The 20,463-nt window shown below is 39.3% G+C and overlaps 3 protein-coding genes across 3 annotated transcripts; 2 read left to right on the forward strand and 1 right to left on the reverse strand.

Moving 5' to 3' along the window:
• Positions 1 to 671: 671 nt before the first annotated feature.
• Positions 672 to 2,147, reverse strand: LOC106297483. The gene is made up of 3 exons (XM_013733716.1): positions 1,608 to 2,147; positions 1,303 to 1,377; positions 672 to 1,199 (listed from the first exon to the last, which is right to left on the reverse strand). Exons 1-3 carry the CDS (start codon positions 2,145 to 2,147, stop codon positions 672 to 674), a joined length of 1,143 nt encoding a protein of 380 aa, XP_013589170.1.
• Positions 2,148 to 16,314: 14,167 nt separating this feature from the next.
• On the forward strand, positions 16,315 to 18,487 carry LOC106298260 (uncharacterized protein yae1-like). The gene is made up of 5 exons (XM_013734358.1): positions 16,315 to 16,519; positions 16,597 to 16,656; positions 17,475 to 17,596; positions 17,682 to 17,803; positions 17,881 to 18,487. Exons 1-5 carry the CDS (start codon positions 16,504 to 16,506, stop codon positions 18,170 to 18,172), a joined length of 612 nt encoding a protein of 203 aa, XP_013589812.1. The 5' UTR covers positions 16,315 to 16,503; the 3' UTR covers positions 18,173 to 18,487.
• Positions 18,247 to 19,527, forward strand: LOC106297485. The gene is made up of 2 exons (XM_013733717.1): positions 18,247 to 18,259; positions 18,917 to 19,527. Exons 1-2 carry the CDS (start codon positions 18,247 to 18,249, stop codon positions 19,525 to 19,527), a joined length of 624 nt encoding a protein of 207 aa, XP_013589171.1.
• The last annotated feature ends 936 nt before the right edge of the window (positions 19,528 to 20,463 follow it).

Below are 20,463 nucleotides of genomic sequence, written 5' to 3' on the forward strand. Positions count from 1 at the left end.
CATTGGGTAGCCAATTAGGCTGTGGAGGGATCGCATAAGGGAATTTCTTCACCTTCTGTGATTGTTGTTTCAGCAAGGTATGGCTTGAGGCGCTGTCCATTAACAACGGACTCTCTCCCATTAGGGTCCATCAACACAACTGCTCCATATGGTCGGACCTCCTTGATAGTAAACGGGCTAGACCATCTGGACTTCAACTTCCAAGGGAACAGATTTAGCTTGGAGTTGAAAAGCAAGACTCGATCATTCGGTTCAAAGCTTCCGCTGATGATCCGCTTGTCATGATATGCCTTGGTCTTTTCCTTGTAGATTTTTGTGCTCTCATAAGCCAGGTGCCTGATCTCTTCGAGCTCTTGAATCTGGATGGAACACCTCTCCTTGGCCGATTTGATATCAAAGTTGAGCAGTTTGACAGCCCATGCTGCCTTGTACTCTAGTTCCACTGGGAGATGACACGCCTTGGCATAGACCAGGTGATATGGAGTGGTTCCGAGTGGCATCTTGTAAGTTGTTTTGTAAGCCCATAGTGCATCATCTAATTTAAGAGATCAATCCTTGCGTGTAGTTCCGACTATTTTCTGCATGATTCTCTTGATCTCTCTATTAGACACTTTCACTTGGCCACTTGTCTGCGGATGATATGCGGTTGCAACCTTATGCTTGACACCGTTCTACTTCAAGAGGCCTTGGAAAACCTTGTTGATGAAGTGGGTCCCTCCATCGCTTATGACCACTCTAGGTACTCCAAACCTTGAAAAGATTATAGTTTTGAACATCTTGGTCACAACACGTGCGTCATTAGTGGGGCTGGCGATTGCTTCTACCCACTTTGAGACATAGTCCACCGTGACTAGAATGTACTCGTTCTTGTACGAAGGTGGGAATGGTCCAATGAAATCAATTCCCCAACAGTCGAACACCTCAATCTCAAGTATGAAATTCTGAGGCATCTTGTTCCTCTTGCTGATGTTCCCCTGTCTTTGGCACGAGTTGCACATGGAGATGAAAGCTTGAGCATCACAGAACATTGTGGGCCACCAGAAACCGGCTTGCAAGACCTTGGAGATTGTCTTGAATGCTATGAAGTGTCCGGCATAGGAGGAACCATGGCAGTGATGGAGGATCCCTGGAATCTCAATTTCTGGAACGCATCGTCGGAACACTCCACCCTTGCAGTGTCGATACAGGAATGGTTCATCCTAGAAGTAGAGTTTTGCATCCCTCAGAAACTTACTCTTCTCATTACCAGTAAACTCAACTGGTTCTTTCTCCGCAGCTAAAAAATTAGCTATCTCGACAAACCAAGGTAGGTGGGAATATCTCTTCTTGATCGCTCCTGGTCTGTGGAAGAGTCTGCGGAACAGTCGGCGGAACAGTCTACGGCAAGGGTATCCAGTCTGTTCTCGTCATACAGACCAATCGCGTAGACTTATTCTTCTGGTAGACTGTCATCGAGAGCAGTCTTTTCGTCGATCTTCATTCTTGACAGATGATCTGCGACTCCATTCTCAATCCCCTTCTTATCCTTGATCTCAAGATCGAATTCCTGGAGTAGAAGGATTCATCTGAGCAGGCGTGGTTTGGCGTCTTTCTTTGTCAGCAAGTACCTCAGAGCCGCGTGATTTGTGTGCACTCACTTTAGAACCTACTAGGTAGGACCTAAATTTCTCGAAGGCATAGACAATGGCTAAAAGCTCTTTCTCGGTTGTGGCATATCGGCATTGGGCTTCATCCCTTATCCTGCTCGCGTAGTAGATCACATGCAGTTTCTTATCTTTTCGCTGTCCCAGCACTGTTCCCACTGCGAAATCACTCGCATCTGTCATGATCTCGAAAGGTAAGTCCCAGTCTGGAGGCTGAACGACTGGTGCACTTATCAATGCTCCATTTATCGTATGGAAAGCAGTCAAGCAAACGCTGTCAAACTCGAACTTGGTGTCCTTGCAGAGCAGTCTAGTGAGCGGTCTTGCGATCATTGAGAAGTCCTTGATGAACCTCCTGTAGAAACCGACAGGCCCCACGAAGCTTCGGATTCCCTTGACTGATGTTGGTGGTTGCAGGCTCATCATCACCTCGATATTTGCCTTATCAACCTCGATTTCCTTCTTGGAGATCTTGTGTCCGAGAAAAATCCCATCTTTGACCATGAAGTGGCACTTCTCCGAGTTGAGCACCAGATCTTTCTCCTCGCATCACTGCAACACCCTGCACAAGTTTTTCAAACAAGCAGAAAATGAGCTTCCATAGACACTAAAGTCATCCATGAAAACTTCCATTATGTCCTCAATTAGATCAGTAAAAATAGGCAGCATACAACGTTGAAAGGTTGCAGGAGCATGCACAAGCCGAATGACATTCTCCTTTAGGCAAACGTGTTGTATGGGCATGTGAACGTTGTCTTCTCCTGATCATCTGGGTGTATGGGAATCTGAAAGAAACTTAAATAATCATCTAAAAAGCCGTAGTATGGGTGGTTAGCTAATCTTTCAAGCATTTGATCAATGAAAGGGAGTGGAAAGTGATCCTTGCGAGTCGCAACATTCAATTTGCAAAAATTAATGCACATGCGATGTCCAGTTACAATTCGAGTAGAGATCAATTCATTGTTTTCATTTGTTATGACAGTTATTCCACCTTTCTTAGGAACTACATGAACAGGGCTAACCCAGTTGCTATCAGAGATAGCATAGATCACACCAGCCTCTAGAAGTTTTATTATCTCTTTCTTTACAACATCTTTAAGATTTGGACTTAACCTCCACTGATGTTCTATAGAAGTCATTGATTCATCTTCTAGATGTATCCTATGCATGAAAAGATCAGGTGAAATGCCATCAATGTTAGCTAGAGAGTATCCTAATGTCTTACGGTACTTTCTTAGCTCACACAAAAGTTTAGCGGTTTCCACATTGTTCAGCTCAGAGTTCACAATAACATGATAGGTGGAATTTGGTCCCAAGAATGCGTACCTGAGCCCCGTAGGGAGGGATTTGAGCTCGATCTTTGGAGCTTTCAGTTTGCTCCATGGATCGGCGAGTTGCATGTTCGGCTTTGTAGCACTTTTCGAAGCGGCTGCTCCGGTTGCACTACTCTGATTGCTCTCGTCTTGCTCCCCTAGACTTAGATAAGCGACCATCTTTTCCATGCTTATGGCAGAGTCAAGCATCTTGTCATACCCATCCGCGTCCACACTCATAACATTGTGCTCAGTCTCAGCTCGGGTTAGAGCCAGTACGATTGGGTCATCGATCAAGATTTCCTCAATCATCCCCTCTTGAGGAGATAATGCCTGATCTTCGCCTTCAACTGTGGAAGTCTGTGTGTCTATCATCGGTTTCTTCAGCAGTTTATTCATCTCAAACTTCCTCGCGATATCTCCCAGGTGAAGATCAATCCTCCCTTGTCGAACATCAATAATCGCACCAGCAGTGCACAAGAAAGGACGATCCATGATGAGTGGATCTCTTGGTTTTTCTTCAACCTCGAGAACCACAAAATCTGCCGGAACAAAGGTGTTGCCCACTCGGACATGGAGATCTTCCAGAATACCCACCGGTGACTTTACTGATCTGTCCGTGAACACCAGGGAGATTCTTGTCGGTTTGAAGTCTGTGAAACCCAGTCGTTTTGCCACGGAGTAAGGCATGAGGTTGACACTGGAACCCAGATTGCATAGAGAACAAGCGAACACTGTTTTCCAATTTGTATCGAGAGAACAAACTTGCCTGGATCATCCAATTTCTTAATCGGCATGTTCTGAAGTACTGTTGTGCACTCCTTTGAAACCAACAATAGCTCACTGTCCCCAGTGATCTTGCCAAAGATCAAACCTTTCATTAAACTGCGCATAGAAGGTATCATATGTATCGCATCCATCAGAGGTAACTTGATAGTTAGATCCTCTAGCATCTTTTACACTTTGTCTCCTCTCGATCCTTGCGAGATGTCTTTGCTGGAATAGGGTATGGAACCTTAGAGGTGTATTCGCGCGAAGGAACATGCTCGACAGGTGTAGCCACAGGGGTTGGATCAGTCTCAGCACACTGTTCCGGTTCCTCGTCAGATAAAGGGGGTGCTTCAGATCGTGGTTGCTCACCCTCCTTTTGCTTGCCCTTATCCGCCTCTGATAACTTCTTAGGGACTGCATCCAGTAGTGTTCTTCCATTCCTTAGTGGTACGATACTGCATTCCTTAAGATTCTTATCGGTCTTTCCAGGAATAGTACCTTGTTGTCTCTTGACGCTCTCGGCTGTCTGCGCGATCTGAACGTCCATCTGACGCATATGGCTGGCTACATTATCGTATTTCGTACTCAGGTCATTGAACATATGATTCATCCTGGAGTTGATGTCCGTGGTGACTTGATTTAACGCTTTCCCTTGAATTTGCTGATGCTGGAGCAACTGCTGCATCATCGTCGCTAGACCCTTCATCTCGTCTTGCGTAGAAGTCGTTGGCGAAGAAGCGGTTTGTTGAGCAGTCTGCTGCTTTTGGTTCTGGAACTGGTTATGCTGTGCCTGGCTCAGGACATATGTTCTTCCTTCGTTTGGATCAAGGATCAGCCACAAGCAATAGAGATCAAGTCCGCTAGGTTCACCGATCACTCTAGTATCTACTTTCTTTGACTAGAGATGCACGGCTCATTCACTCAATATCAAGTAATCCCCTACACGGTTAATGAACAGATTCAACCTACGATCTAGCAGTAAGTGATCAGGTTATAACTAGCATTGAGAACAGAGATGAACAAAGACACAATATAGTCGCTTATTTATGTTTAGCTTAGCGATCAACCCCCTAGAACCCTAGATGAGCTAGGCGACTACTCAGCCATAACACAAGATGAACAAGACATGATAACTGAATAATACTGCATATAAATCTCAAGAGAAATCAATAGGGTTCAAGATAATCTTCTCAGTGAAGAAGAGAAGCCGTCTCCCTTACAATAGCAAATCAATAATCGTCTTAGTCTTCTTGTAAAAACTAGCGTAAAACAAAATAAAGATAAGGATGACTTTTTATATGGAGGCGCCATCGACTTCAGAGGAGAGAATAAGTGATTAGGGCAAATCTTTGAAAGATATGGAAACTTCCATAAATGTCGGGAACAATCGTCCGGTTGTCCCTAGTGGAATCAAGCGTTAGACTGCTCCGCTCGATTGTTCCGCCGAGAAAGACTCCAATTCTTGCTCTTTTCTTCACGCTTCTTTCTTCAGCTCTTTAGTCTACTCTAGACCTGAAATGACTCTAAAAGGACTAGACTAAACACCATATATCAGTAATCATATTATAATAAATTTTTATATGTAATATAGAAAATATAGATATTGATGTAGATATATATTTCTGAAAGTAATGTTTTGATCAAACAACACATACATTTAAAAACTGAAAAAAAAGTATTAGCCTTATTGATTAATAGTGTGAGTTTATTCAGCATAATATATACATTGACAGTTATCTAATTGTATTATGACTAAGGTTGAACGACGAATGTGGCGAATGCGATTCTTTGTGGATTATAATATAATTGTGTACAATTTGTCTAAATTCATTCAAAAAACACATAGTAAAACAAAAAATGAAGCACATTCTTCTTTGTTATTTTGTTCATCACATAAGCTAAGTAATCGGGAATCTCTAAATTAATATGCTTGGAAAGTATGTGATAAACAAATAAAAAATTATTTTATACTTTAAAAAAAATATAAGAAAACCATTTCAACAGAAAACATGTATAATATAAAGTGTGTATATTATTGATGTTGGTTAAATAGCATTCAAATTTCAACTGAATCGAACCGAAATCAGTAACACACATTCTGTCTTTTTATGGTTAGAATGGAAGAAAAAAAATCTAACTTTAACGTGATACACAGATATAGGATAATGAAAAATTAGGCAAGAATAATTATTTTGTTTGTTAATAAAAAGGAAAAATAAATGCAGAAAACTTGATTACCAAACGAATTTATATATCAAATATTTTTCCTTGCTACACAATTTCTTAGAACTTAAATTAGGAAATTTATATTTAAGATTAAGAAAAAACTTTGGCACCAAGGAATGAATTGCCTAATTGTTTTCATAGTTTAGGAAAAGGCTAATAATGATTTTTCGTAGTAGTTAATGCTTCAAATTAACCTAATTTTTATCATATATAAAGTATTGGTTGCAAACAAAGAATAACATCATCAAGTACTCGAAGAAAATATTGATTGCAAACAAAAAAAAACTAATTTCTGTAGGGTTAATGTGGCTCATAACAAACCATATTTCAAATTATAAGTCTAACCCAATTTGTAGTCTTTTTTAATATTTTAATTTTTCATTTTATGTTGTAAAAAAATATAAAAAACTGATATTTTGAAAATTAGTGTAACTTCAAAATCGGAAAATATATAAATCTAAGTTAGTAAAAGAAAATATCAAACGTATCGACCCATCATAAATTTTAAGTTTTGATCCACAATTCCAATCAAAAAAATTATCGGTTCAACGTATAGGTGATTATATAAACAATCCAAAATTGTATATATATAAAAAAATTGTGATCATATAAAAATCATATATTTGTCAATATACCATATCTTTTATATTTTAACTATATAACTTACGCATTTCTTATCTTAGTTCAATGTTATAATACCGGTTTGAGCCATGGACTATTATTCATATGATTACACACGTTGAACCAATACATAGCTTAAGGCAATCATATAAGATTTGAATACGGCCCAAAAGATTTCACTATAGTTTTCTCTTATGCTTAAAGAAAATGATTTAAAATTAATAGAAAGGTTTTAAATGAGTATCAAAACTTTTCTTGAAGAAACCCACTAATTTAAGAAATGATGTGAACTATATCCATCATGATTTGAAAGGCTTCACAATGTGAAAATAAATTATTTAATTAATGGGTTACATTATTTTTGCTTTAAAATTTTACTTGGAAAACCGGTCAGTTTAGTTCGATAGCCGTGCTTGCATTTATAGGAATAGATTATTAGATTGTATTATTAATATTAAACAATATATGCTTCCTAATATTTTCGATATACTTTAGGAAGTTCTGAATATATTTCTGTAATCAAATCATTTAAATTTTTTGTAGAAATGATACACATAAATTATAGAAACCAATTTAAGAAACTATAATATTCTATTGTTTCCTAACAGTGTCACAAAATTTTGGTGTCGTAAATATTCTTAAGCTATCATCATTACAAACCTAGGGACTAATAAACAACTATCATTATCGGGTTTACGGGACTAATAAAGATTATATTGACATACACATTTCAATCAAATAATAGAAGAGAAGGCATATATGCTCACGGTAACGTAACCCAAGATTGGATAAAAGATTTTTATCTAAACTTTTAACAATGATTATCAATGCTAGCAATTCACCACCATTAACGGAATAGAGTGTTGTGATTTCAGTTTGAAACAGTTTATCCACGAGATTTTTGTAGGCAATGAACACCTCGCGAACTTGGGATTTTATGGTGAGTGGGTGCATCCAAGTATATTTGATGTAATGGTCAACAAGAACTAGGCAGTATTTATGGTTTTCAATCGAGGTTATGGGAGAACTCCAGACATGGGAGAATATGATTTGTAAAGGACGAGATGAGGTTAATAGGACATCGGAGAAAATTGTGAGAAAGGCAGTTTATGACTCTTATTAATAGGACAATGGGTGCAAGACAAATGTTTCTGAGTAGAAGATGACAAAAGTAATTGAAACTGAGAAATAATAGAACTTAAAATAGAAGAAGATGAATGTCCTAAGTGGGCATGCCATTGCGTACTGCTGGTTTTTTGTGAGGGTGGAGCGAAAAGAGAATGGATGGTGGATGGGGTCACCGGCCACTTGTAGAGATAGTTTTTAGCGTCCTTGGCATAATGGTATCACCGTGCCAAGAAAATGAGCGGGGAAAAATTCCACAGACACTTGGTTAGAGTTACATAAATGATAAATGGTAACATATATATTAAGTTTTTATTGATTTTGGGAACACAGAGAATATTGGTTAAATATAAAGGTCAAAGTTTTGAAGGTATTAAGGAAGAACCAGTGTGCGAGATTGCGAGACTAGACCCATTTCCTATGAGTACTTCATCGTTTCCAAAATATGGCTGATGGAGAGACATATTTGCGAGATAACTTGTGATGTGGTTAGTTGCCTCGCTGTCCAATAACCAGTTGTTGGCCGTGAACTGAGATGCCATAGCCACATTTGCTCTTGGCTGCCAAGGTGTAAATGGACTGCATACATCATAAACGTTGTGGTTTTGCTGAGCTTGAGTACACTTGCGGGCACTATGACCTTGAGTTCCACATAGTTGGCATCTCCCGAGGTGTGGACGAGGCTGATATGTATCATGTTGATTGTTGTTTTTGTGCCAATTGTTGTTATTGTTGTTGTTGTTTCGGTTTGTAAACTTCCTGTTGTTGGGGTTGGAGCCACGCTAGTTGTTGTTGGTGTTGGAACCTCGATGTGTGGCTATGTTTTATGAGACAGGATGGATCGTTTGTTGTAGAGTAGCGGATTGTAGTTTTGCTTCATGGTTGAGCAGCCTCTCATGAATCTTTGCGAGAGAATGAGTTGTGTCTTTATTCTCAATTTGATCAGCCACATTTTTGTAGTCTTCAGGAAGACCAATGACACACTCCATGGTGACATGAAGCAATAAGAAGAGGAGATGAATCAGTAAAAGTCGGTTTAGACAAGTGTTCAAGATGACTTGTGTATCAAGACCTTCGGCTTAGACAAATGTTCAAGATGACTTGTATATCAAGGCTGTCCGTACAACCTAGGAGCCCCAACGTGACTTACAAGTAAAGGAAGAGGAGAGTTGTGCAAAATATCAACTAGAAACACTCTCCTTAACTTATCTGAGGAAAGAAAACGTTGGGGAACTAGTCACGTGAAGAACCAAGGTCTTGGGAAGACAGACAGCCGTTGGGACATGTCACAGTCAGCCTGGCGCGCCTGCACAAGTCAGTTTGGACACTAGTCACATTGTTTATTCTTATTGTAGGATTCTCTTTGTTTAGTATTTTCCTATGATCTCTACTTGTCTATTTAAGTGTTGTATCCAGAACCTAAAATGTATTAAGGAAATATGTTCCTCAATATTCTCATGTCTCTCTCTTTCTAAGTTCAAAATACTCTCTCTCTCTCTTCCGGATTCTACTTGTCTTACTTTGATTCTCCTCTGTTCTTGATTCTATACTCTAAATACACCCTCTTATCTTTATAAAACTATATGGTATCAGAGCAACAAAGCTCTTGAACCTACTTTCAACTTCCGTAAAAGCTATACTATGTTCTTGTTGTTCTTATTTCTCCAAGATTCACTATCTTGTAACAAGTGAAAGATGGAGAACAACAAGCCTGCCAAAATACCAGTGACTCTAAAGGGAATGAACTACTCCCTATGGTCAAAGATTGGTGAAAACAGCCTTTAAAGGAAGAGGATTATGGAGCCATGTCTCAACTGAAGCAGCCCCAAAGCAGATCCTTCAAGGAGAAGATGGAAAAGAGACAGTGGTGACTGATGAAGACAAATGGTCTCAAGAAGATCAGATGGTGCTCTCTCTCCTCCACAGCTATCTAGATCCGGCCATCTTGGAGTCTTAAATATATTGTGAGACTACCAAAGAATTATGGGAGACTCTCTACAAAGTTTATTGAAATACTTCCAACCTAACTCGAGTTTTTGAAGTAAAGAGGGCCATCAATGCTCTTAGCCAGGCAGACATGGAGTTTCAAGCTCACTTTGGCAAGTTCAGGTCCCTTTGGGCTGAGCTTGAGATGCTCAGGCCCCACACAGTTGATCCCAAAGTCCTGAGTGAAAGGCGTGAAGAGGATAAGGTCTTTCCTCCTCCAACCTTGAACCCAACTTAAAATGACCTTATTAAGCACATACTCAGATCAAACAACCTCCCTACACTAGATGAGGTATGTGCGCAAATCCAAAAGGAGGAAGGTTCATTGGGACTGTTTGGGAGCAAAGGAGAACCAGCCGTGGTGAATCAAGCTAAAGGGCCAGTAGCAAACAAAGGGGTGTACAAACAAGATGATAGGAAGGCTTTAATCTGTGATCACTACAAGAAGAAAGGCCACATGAAAGACAAGTGCTGGATACTTCATCCCCATCTTAAGCCAAACAAGTTCAGAGAGCCACACTCTCAGTTCATGGACGTTAGAGCTCACTTCTCAAATAGAGAGCCACACCCTCAGTTCATGGACGCTAGAGCTCACTTCTCAAATGATGGAGTAGAACCGGCAACTCCACCAACTCCAAGCTCCAATGCTGGTATGGGAGGAGCCTCGGCATCAACATCAGCTTACTCTGCGGCCAGGAACCATCCAGATGAGACCATCAAGCGATCTGACTTAGAGGCTCTCATCAAGGCCTTGAAAGAAAACTCTGATAACCCTAGAACCCTTGGTTACTCTCTTAATGCCTCTCACATTGTTGGTAGCTCTATGAATATTTTAAAATCAGCTAGACCATTAGTAATAGATTCTGGTGCATCACATCATATGATTAGTGATTTAAACCTGATTAAAAACATAGAACTAACTCTAGGAAATGTGATGATATCAAATGGAGATAAAATCCCATTAAAAGAAGTAGGTGAACTTAAGCTATTTAACAAATTATCTAAGGCCTTTTACATGCCCACTTTTGCTTCAAACTTACTGTCTGTTAAAAAGGTAACTACTGATCTGAATTGTCATGTTACCTTCACTCCTAATGATGTGTATTTTCAAGATATTGAGACTAGTAGGTTGCTTGGCAAAGGTATAACCAAGGGAGACTTGTACTTGATTGAGAACACACTGCCAGCTGCTGATTCATCTTATGCTTTTAAGTCTATTTCTGAATTCCCTAAAGATGTAATATGGCATGCTAGATTAGGACATCCTCATTCTTGTGCCTTGAACATCCTGTTGCCTAGTGTTTCTTTTAAAAGTGATTATGAGGCTTGTATTCTAGGAAAACATTGTAAAAGTGTATTTCCTAAATCAATGACCATCTATGATAAATGCTTTGATCTAATACATTCTGATGTGTGGACTGCACCTTGTACATCTGTAGAACAACATAGATATTTTGTGACATTTATAGATGAAAAAACTAAGTACACATGGATCATTTTGTTGCAATCTAAAGATAGGGTGTTAGAAGCTTTTAAAAACTTTCAAAACTATATCACTAACCATTTCAATGTTAAGATCAAGATTCTTAGATCAGATAATGGAGGTGAATATACTAGCACAGCCTTCTAACAACATCTAGTCACACATGGAATCATCCATCAAACTAGTTGCCCTTACACTCCACAACAAAATGGTGTGGCAGAGAGAAAGAATAGACACTTAATGGAGGTTGCCAGGAGCATCATGTTCCACACTAATGTACCTAAGCGATTTTGAGGGGATGCAGTTGTAACTGCCACTTACCTGATCAACCGGACACCCACAAGGGTCCTCCTAGATGCCACTCCATATGAGGTATTGAACAAAACTAAACCTTCTATAGATCATTTGCGTGTGTTTGGGTGTGTGTGCTTTGTGTTGGTTCCAGGCGAGTTAAGAAACAAGTTGGAAGCCAGAAGCACAAAGGCAATGTTTATTGGATATTCAACACATCAGAAAGGCTACAAGTGCTATGTACCTGAGACTCGGAGAGTTCTGGTATCCAGAGATGTTAAGTTCATAGAATCAAGAGGCTACTATGGTGAGCAGAGTTGGAGTGAACTCAAGGACATGTCCCAATCCGCCTCTTATAGAGCAAGCAACCTGAGAGTGATTCTAGAAAGGCTCGGCATCAACATGCCAAAGGAACATGAGAAAACCATGGAGACTCTAACTCGTGATATAGAAGCTGAGAAAAATATTGAAGTCACTCATCCTGATCATGAGGGGGGCAATGGAACTGGTACTGGTACTGATGAGAATCAAACTGGCGCACAAACAAAGGCTGAAGAGAACTCAGTAGCTCATGATCAAGATGAGATGCCATCAGGAGGATCAAAGACTCTTGCACAAGTAGGCGAGCCTAGTAATGGAGTAGAACCTGATCAGATACAACTAGTAAGTAGGAGTACAAGAATCAAGAGACCGGCCTCAGAATGGCGAGCCTACTTCAATGCTGAAGCTGTAGCTCTTCCAACAAGTGCAGTATGCTCTCTTGCTCAATATCCAGAAGAACACCAAGTCTTTATTGGAGAATTGGATCAAGAATACATCCCAAAGACATATGAAGAAGCTATGCAAGATGAGGAGTGGAGAGAGTGTTGGAGATGAGATTGGAGCCATGATCAAGAATGATACATGGTTTGAAACTCAGCTTCCCAAGGGCAAGAAAGCTGTGACAAGCCGCTTGTTATATACTATTAAGTATCTAGCCAATGGAAAACCAGAAAGGAAGAAGACAAGGTTAGTGGCAAGAGGATACACTCAAGTGTATGGAGAGGATTATCTGGATACCTTTGCACCAGTAGCCAAGTTACACACCATAAGAATCCTCCTATCACTTGCTATCAATCTAGAGTGGGATCTAAGGCAGATGGATGTGAAGAATGCCTTTCTCCAAGGAGAGTTGGATGATGAAGTATACATGCATTCTTCCTCCAAGGAGAGTTGGATGATGAAGTATACATGAGGCCACCTCCTGGCCTAGAGAACATAGTTAAACTAGGGAATGTGCTCAGGCTAAAGAAGGCAATCTATGGCTTGAAGCAATCTCCAAGAGCCTGGTACCATAAGCTAAGGACAACACTCAATGGGAGAGGTTTTGTCAAATAGAAGCTGATCACTCCCTCTTTACTCTAACCAGCCAGCAAGGTATTGTAGTCATCTTGGTATATGTTGATGATATTATCATCACTGGTAGCAACAAGGAAGGTATCATCTCAACTAAAACTTTTCTTAAAAATGCCTTTGATATTAAGGATTTGGGAGAATTAAAGTACTTCCTAGAGATTGAAATATGTCGATCTAAAGAGGAGCTCTTCTTATCCCAAAGGAAGTACACACTTGACATTTTAAATGAGGCAGGAAACCTTGGAAGTAGACAAGCCAAGACACCATTGGAAGAAGGCTACAAGGTACTGCGAGAAGGGGAGTATGAAGCCACTCCTTTTGAAGATGTCAAGAAGTATAAAAGAGTGGTTGGGAAGCTCATATACCTTACAATCACTCGCCCAGATGTTTGCTTTGCTGTGAATCAATTTAGCCAACACATGCAAGCACCTAAGGTTCATCAGTGGAACATAGTGGAGAGGATCTTGAGATACTTGAGAGAGGCTCCTGGTCAAGGAGTATGGATGGCGTGTAACAAGAGTACTGAAGTTGTGGGATATTGTGATGCTGATTGGGCTGGAGACAGAGTTGATAGGAGATCAACAACTGGTTACTGCACCTTTATTGGAGGGAACCTAGTCACTTGGAAGACTAAGAAGCAGAAGGTAGTCTCTTGCTCAAGTGTTGAGGCAGAATACCGATCTATGAGGAAGCTCACTATTGAACTCATATGGATCAAGGGACTGCTAAAAGACTTGGGTATTGAGATCACCACACCTATGACTATGCACTGTGATAACCAGGCAGCAATACACATTGCCTCCAACTCTGTCTTTCATGAGAGAACAAAACACATAGAAGTGGACTGTCACAAGGTGAGACAAGCGGTGGAGCAGCAAGTCATTCTTCCATGCTACATAAGAAGTGGAGATCAACTGGCTGACATCTTTACCAAGGCAGCCAACATCAAGGTTTGTGAGTTCATTCATCCTAAGCATGGACTCATAGACCTCTCTTGTCACTGATCCTCTTCCCATGAAGTGTTCTACTCTTTTTCCTTACTTGGTTTTTATCCCAAGTGGTTTTTTCAAGTAAAGGTTTTAATGAGGGAATGCTTCATGGAATCCAAACTTGACCAGTCCTTATGGTCAAGTTTGAGGGGGAGTGTTGACATGAAGCAATAAGAAGAGGAGATGAATCAGTAAGAGTCGGTTTAGACAAGTGTTCAAGATGACTTGTGTATCAAGACCTTCTGTACAACCTAGGAGCCCCAACGTGACTTACAAGTAAAGGAAGAGGAGAGTTGTGCAAAATATCAACTAGAAACACTCTCCTTAACTTATCTGAGGAAAGGAAACGTTGGGGAGCCAGTCACGTGAAGAACCAAGGTCTTGGGAGGACAGACAGCCGTTGGGACATGTCACAGTCAGCCTGGCGCGCCTGCACAAGTCAGTTTGGACACTAGTCACATTGTTTATTCTTATTGTAGGATTCTCTTTGTTTAGTATTTTCCTAGGTTCTCTACTTGTCTATTTTAGTGTTGTATCCAGAACCTAAAATGTATTAAGGAAATATGTTCCTCATTATTCTCATGTCTCACTCTCTCTAAGTTCAAAATACTCTCTCTCTCCCGGATTCTACTTGTTCTTACTTTGATTCTCCTCTGTTCTTGATTCTCTACTCTAAATACACCCTCTTATCTTTATAAAACTATACTCCACTTGATCTTCAGTATCTTAAGGCTTACAAATAATCGTGAGTTGGTCAAACCTTGTGATGAGTCCCTGCATATACTCATCAAAAGTCTTATTTCTCTTCTTCCAGTCTTTAACATGTTGTCTCAGTTGTTTGATGTGACCACATGTGGGTTTAGCATACATAGCCGCCAGTGTTTTCCAGATTTGGTACGCTGTTGTGGCTCGTGATAGCAGTGGTTGGATGGTTGTTGAAATGGATCAAAGGAGAGCACTGAATACAAGTTTTTCTTGTTTGTACAGCACATGGACTTGTCTGCTCCACATCAAATTGTGTGTGCTAGTGAGTTTCGTCACATTAGTCATGTTGACGCTCAAAAATATTTTGTTAATGATAACGATGGTCTCTTTTGTTTATATAGGGGATGAAGCCATTTTGAGTGTTGTTTAGAGGAGGCAAAAAATAAGAGTATAATTTTTAGGTATGGTGACTCTGATACCATATAGGTTTAATGATTTGATTCATTAGATAGAGACTTGTATGACTAGGATATTGAGAAACTTGTATGACTAGGATATTGAGAAACTCGGGAGATGTCAACTAGGTGGACGATCAACTACGCACAACCTTATATATAGACTTGTATGACTAGGATATTGAGAAACTCTAATTACAATTAAACCTTTAAGCATATATTTCCTTGTATGTCTATATTAACCAAAAAAAAAAACACTTTTGGATAGTTGATCTTATAATATATAAATCTGAAATAAGAATATATTCGAATATGAACTAATAATATTTTTGAAAACTTTGAGGAATACAAAATTCTTATCTTTCGAGGTTAATTAATATTATGGTTGGGTATTTAAAACGGTTTAAAAAAATCTGTTTACTTATTAAGATAACATAACAAACAACATCGCTAGGTAGGACTTGGCAAAAAACCCAGATCCGAAGAACCGAACCGAATCCGATCCGAAAAAGTAGTACCAAACCCGAACCGAAATTGATTAAATATCCGAAAGGGTTCAAAATTTTGGTATCTAAAAAACCGAACCCGACCCGAACCGAAATATCTCGGGTATCCGAATGTAAACGAAATATATTTATATACCTAAATATATTACTTATTTTTAGATTTAAAATGACTAAAATATATTCAAAACACCAAAATGCTTGAAATATCTATTGATTTTCTATCCAAATATTTAAATCAAACCAATTTATACGTTAATTTTTAAGTATTTTGACATGTATTATACAAATTTATATGTAATATATTATTTTAATTTATAGATTTTGAGAAACTTTAAGCATATAATGAATATTAAAATTTTAAAAATAATTTAAATGGGTTATCCGAACCCGAACCGAACCCGCAAAGATCCGAACCGAACCCAAACCGGAATTTAGAAATACCCGAATGGAGCTGAAATATTTAAAATTGAAAACCCGAAACCTGAAAACCCGATCCGAACCCGAATGGTTACCCGAACGTTCACCCCTATCCCTAGGTTTCAGAACTTAAATAAACAATGGATAAAGTTCAAAATTCTGAAACTTATATAACAATAATCAATGATTTATACACATTTTAATATATAATAAATTTTAGATGAAATTTATTTATTATGTATCCAAATCTGTTTTTTAAGGCAACATCGGTATCGAAATCTACATTTTTCATTCTGAATTCAAAAGTTTGAATGTTGAGATTGATTTTTACGTAATTGAAAATGGTAGAGAATTGAATTATACGCCCACAGTTTTCAAATCCAAATTAAATTAACCGAAAACAAAACGACTGGGTTTGAGCCTCATAGTCATCACATCATAAGACATAGGCAACTGGGTGGGGTGAGGGGTAGAAAAAAGTAAAGTGAAAAAAGTCCGAAAATCTCTAAACTAGTAGTGGCCGTCGAAGTCTCTCCGTTCTCTGACGTCTTTTGGGTCAAACTTCGCTGTAGAACGGATGGAGCCGCCTGAAGGTTGTGATAACTAATAATAATATCAGTTTTATGATTTTAAATAAAAGCTTTGTGTTTTGTTTGTTACGATTACACAGATGACAAGTCTAATTTCGCCAAAGAGCTTTACGGAGAAGGTTTGCAGCTTTCGAAACCTGGTGAGAATCTTACCTTCATATATATGTTAGATGCAATTGAAGTGTCTTGTCTCTTGCTCTGTACCTGACAATGCTTTTTTTTTGTGGCTAAAATATATGTTGTCATAGTTTAGTAAGATTTCAGTTTGGCCTCACTGAGAATAATTTCTTGTTCTATTACTGGATGATTCGTATCCTCATGTTTGTTTTGACGTGATCCTGTCACACACTTAAGGAAGTCGGTGTCTTCTCAGTTCCTGCCATCTGTTCTAGTTTACACATGCACTTTTTGTTTGCTATTACTATTCTCCTTGCAACCTATGCTCAGTTATAGGTATTGTTATACTGATCACATTAGATTTTATTTGCCAATGCTGTTCCTGCCATCCGGGTCTACGGATGAAGATGCTTTTGTGTTCCGAAAACTTCAAAACCTTAGTGTGAACATGGATATATTACTGTACTGTTGTGCTAGATATGCTCAGATGATAATAGAATTGCTAAAAGCAGCCTGTAAATGATCAGCTTTTGTTCTTTTATCAAACATGTGCTGCAGTTTCACATAGGTGATGGTACTAAGTTGACGCCAAGGCATTTATGTTCAGTTTGAAACCCTATTCATTAATGGATTCTTTGTAGATTTTTTTTTCACTCTCACGGTATACAATAAAGTGTGTCATGTTTCTGAAACCCATCTGCTCATGAGTTCTTTGTTGTCTTGCTGTGTTCTTAGCTGGATCCTCTTTTCTTGGATTCTTTTGTGAGCTAAGTAGATTTCATGATATGATTAGAGCAGGCAGGCATTAACTTAAACGCATCGCTAATGTTCGTTCGTTTAGGTAATGATGATCACAATCTTGAGGGTTTAGACGGATCCTTCTTTGGAAGTTCAGATGATGAACCAAGTGAAGCTTACTCAATGAACAAGGAGACGGAGAAGATACGTGACAAATTTCACACGGTACTATTTTCTCTAAATTGAATTTGTTTTGCCTTTATTTACTAAAGAAATGTGATTTGATTTTTGTGCTGATTCGATGTCATAGGTTGGATACCGTGATGGGATTAGTGCTGGGCAAGAAGCTGCTGCGCAGGAAGGTTATAACGTTGGATACAGGGAATCAGTTCTTGCTGGCTACAAGTTTGGTATTGTTAGAGGTGTTTCCAGGTAATTAATAGATTAGCTTTGTTTCCCGGCTGTGAAGCATATCGAGTAGTAGTCTAATACATATTCTGTTTTTGAAGTGCGATAGCTTTCCTCCCAGATGAGCTCAGAGAAAAGCTGATCGATGAACAAGAAACTAAATACAAGTTTCGTAAATTACACGATTCTGTGCATGCTCTCTCAACTGAAGCCGCAATGAAAGTGTTTTATGGCACTCTGACTACAAAGCAGGTGGAAGACAAGAGTGAAGAAGAAGGGTCTGACTCTAGTCTTGCTTCTGTTACTTCCACAACTGACTTAACAAGCTATGTAAGTGAGCTAAGCTCTCTTCTTGACAAATCTCCTAAGATTGAAGTTAGATTGGACACATAGACCAAGAGAAGCATGGAGAAGAAGGCTTGACTTTTTGGTCCTGGTTCTGGTGCTGCAACCGACTTGGGGGAGCTATGTTGCAAGATGGTGAGCATATAACTTCTTTGGTAGTTTGGATCGTCCCAATATTTAATGAACACGAGTATACCACTAAACAATAATATTATCCTTTTATGCATAGTATTCTTTCGGAAGAAACACTTCTTTTTTTTTCTGTCATCATCGGAAGAAACACTTTCCCGGAAGAAAGATTGTATTGCTATTGTGAAATCTTTACCAACAACTGATCATGTCGTTTTGAAAATCAAATAGGTGCCCATCTTATCCTAGTGATTTGTTCACCAAATAGAACCTTCCGACCCTCCTCAGTTGTAACCTCTTGTTGCAATAATCTGCATTCAGAGTCGAAGCAACTAAAGTCAATGAGGTCTCAGTACACAACTGTTTCACCAATATAATCCAGAGGCTTCTTTTGTAGAAAAAAATCAGTAAAGAAGTGCTCAGCTTCCTGCTTTATCGATCTGCCTGAGAGGACACCGTTGAACCATCATGAGTGTGTTTTCTTGACTAGTATTATGTGTATCTAGAATCTTAACAACATAGTGGAAAGTCTTATTATCCTCATCATGAGTGTGTATCATGTAACGGTGGAAACCTTAAATCTATTATATTAATTTAGATTCATATTTTTATCTATTGATAAAGTTGTCTTTTAAGTTTGAAATGGTCCATATCTGAGAGCAGCTTCGGTTCAGGATCTTCCTATCAGAGAAGAAAGGGTTAAAGCGTCTGTTAAAGAGGTGGAGAAAGATCCAGTGGCTCAGAGAACGGTGCTTAGATTAGAGCCAGCTCCGATATTGATTTCAGATGTTAACAAAGGAAAGGGTCATGTTTTTGAATATGGTGAAGATGCATCTGCAAGAGAAAGCTTTGATCTAAACAAGAATCCTCCGAAAATGATGGCGGCTGCTATAAAAGCTAATAGGAGCTTCCATGCTTACTCGGACCCTCTGCTTATCAAGGATTATGTTGAAGAAGCCAGGGAATCTAGTTTTGCTTCAATATTTTCTGTCCCTCCAACGGTTTTCAAACCGGGTGCTTCGGTACCTGGTCTTATCGGGATGGCCAGAAATCGCACAGCTGTGAAAAGACGCCCTGACAAAACGGGTAGAAACGTAAAAGCGTTGGTAATCAGTACTGAAGTGAAGAAGCCAATGTTTGCACAAAGAGAAGGGAAGCAACATGTGGGGAACAAGAGAAGAGCAGTTGATTCACAGGAGGAAGAGATGAACACATCTACCCAGGCGAAATGCCTTAAGGTGATCCCAAATGAGAGATCGCCCAAGTCCCAATGAGCATTATGAGCTGGAATTGCCAAGGCTTGGGGCGGCCTCAAAGCTTGACAATTCAACGTCTTCGGGAGATGCGTCAAAAATATTTTCCGGAGATATTGTTCTTAATGGAAACCAAAAATTGTAGAGATGTAGTTGTGGATCTTCAAGTGTGGTTAGGGTATGATAAAGTCTACACTGTGGAACCTAGAGGTCTCAGTGGTGGTTTGACAATCTTTTGGAAGAAAAGTGTAAATATTGCTTTTAAGTATGTGATTAAAAACTTGTTGGATATGTTAATCCAGTTTGGGGAATTCACTTTTTTCTATCTTGTATATATGGTGAGCCCTCGGTTGATGGAAGAAGCCATGTTTGGGAAAGACTCAACAGAATTGGTACGACTAGAAAGGAACCGTGGTGTCTTATTGGTGATTTCAACAAGATCCTGAGCAATGATGAGAAGACTGGTGGTCCGTTGAGGTCGGCTGAGTAGTTTCAGTACTTTGCAGACATGTTGAGTATTTGTGAGATGGAGGAATTGACTAGCAAAAGCGACAAATTTACGTGGGGTGGAATGAGATGGCGTAAATGGATTCAATGTTGTTTGGATCGTTCTTTTGGGAATAAAGCCTGGTTTGAAACTTTTGCTAGCTCAAATCAAAACTTCCTTGTCAAGAGAGGATCAGACCACAGACCAGTCTTGGTTAATTTTATGTCGGTGCACGAGCAATTCAAAGATCAGTTCCGCTTTGACAGAAGATTCACTACAAGAAAACAGCGACATACCGAGGAAAAAAATTGTCGGTATGTCGTCGGAATAACGTTATTCCGACGACATACCGACGAAACAAGTCCTCGGAAATAGCTCCTCGAAAATTCATTTTTCCTCAGAAATCCCTCGGAAATTTCCGACGGAATTCCGAGGAAATGAATTTCCGAGGAAATGAATTTCCGAGGAAA

Source organism: Brassica oleracea, chromosome C6, assembly GCF_000695525.1.
Source record: "Brassica oleracea var. oleracea cultivar TO1000 chromosome C6, BOL, whole genome shotgun sequence".
NCBI lineage: Eukaryota > Viridiplantae > Streptophyta > Magnoliopsida > Brassicales > Brassicaceae > Brassica > Brassica oleracea.

What these genes read in the sequence shown, in the direction of transcription:
- LOC106297483 (XM_013733716.1), bottom strand. Translation starts at nt 2,147, where the DNA reads ATGGTCAAAGATGGGATTTTTCTCGGACACAAGATCTCCAAGAAGGAA. An exon ending in ACAAATCACGCGGCTCTGAG is followed by an intron (nt 1,378 to 1,607) that starts GTACTTGCTGAC and finishes CCCTTGCCGTAG; the next exon opens with ACTGTTCCGCCGACTGTTCC. An exon ending in AGATATTCCCACCTACCTTG is followed by an intron (nt 1,200 to 1,302) that starts GTTTGTCGAGAT and finishes CTCTACTTCTAG; the next exon opens with GATGAACCATTCCTGTATCG.
- LOC106298260 (XM_013734358.1), top strand. An exon ending in TTTGCAGCTTTCGAAACCTG is followed by an intron (nt 16,657 to 17,474) that starts GTGAGAATCTTA and finishes TCGTTCGTTTAG; the next exon opens with GTAATGATGATCACAATCTT. An exon ending in TACGTGACAAATTTCACACG is followed by an intron (nt 17,597 to 17,681) that starts GTACTATTTTCT and finishes TCGATGTCATAG; the next exon opens with GTTGGATACCGTGATGGGAT.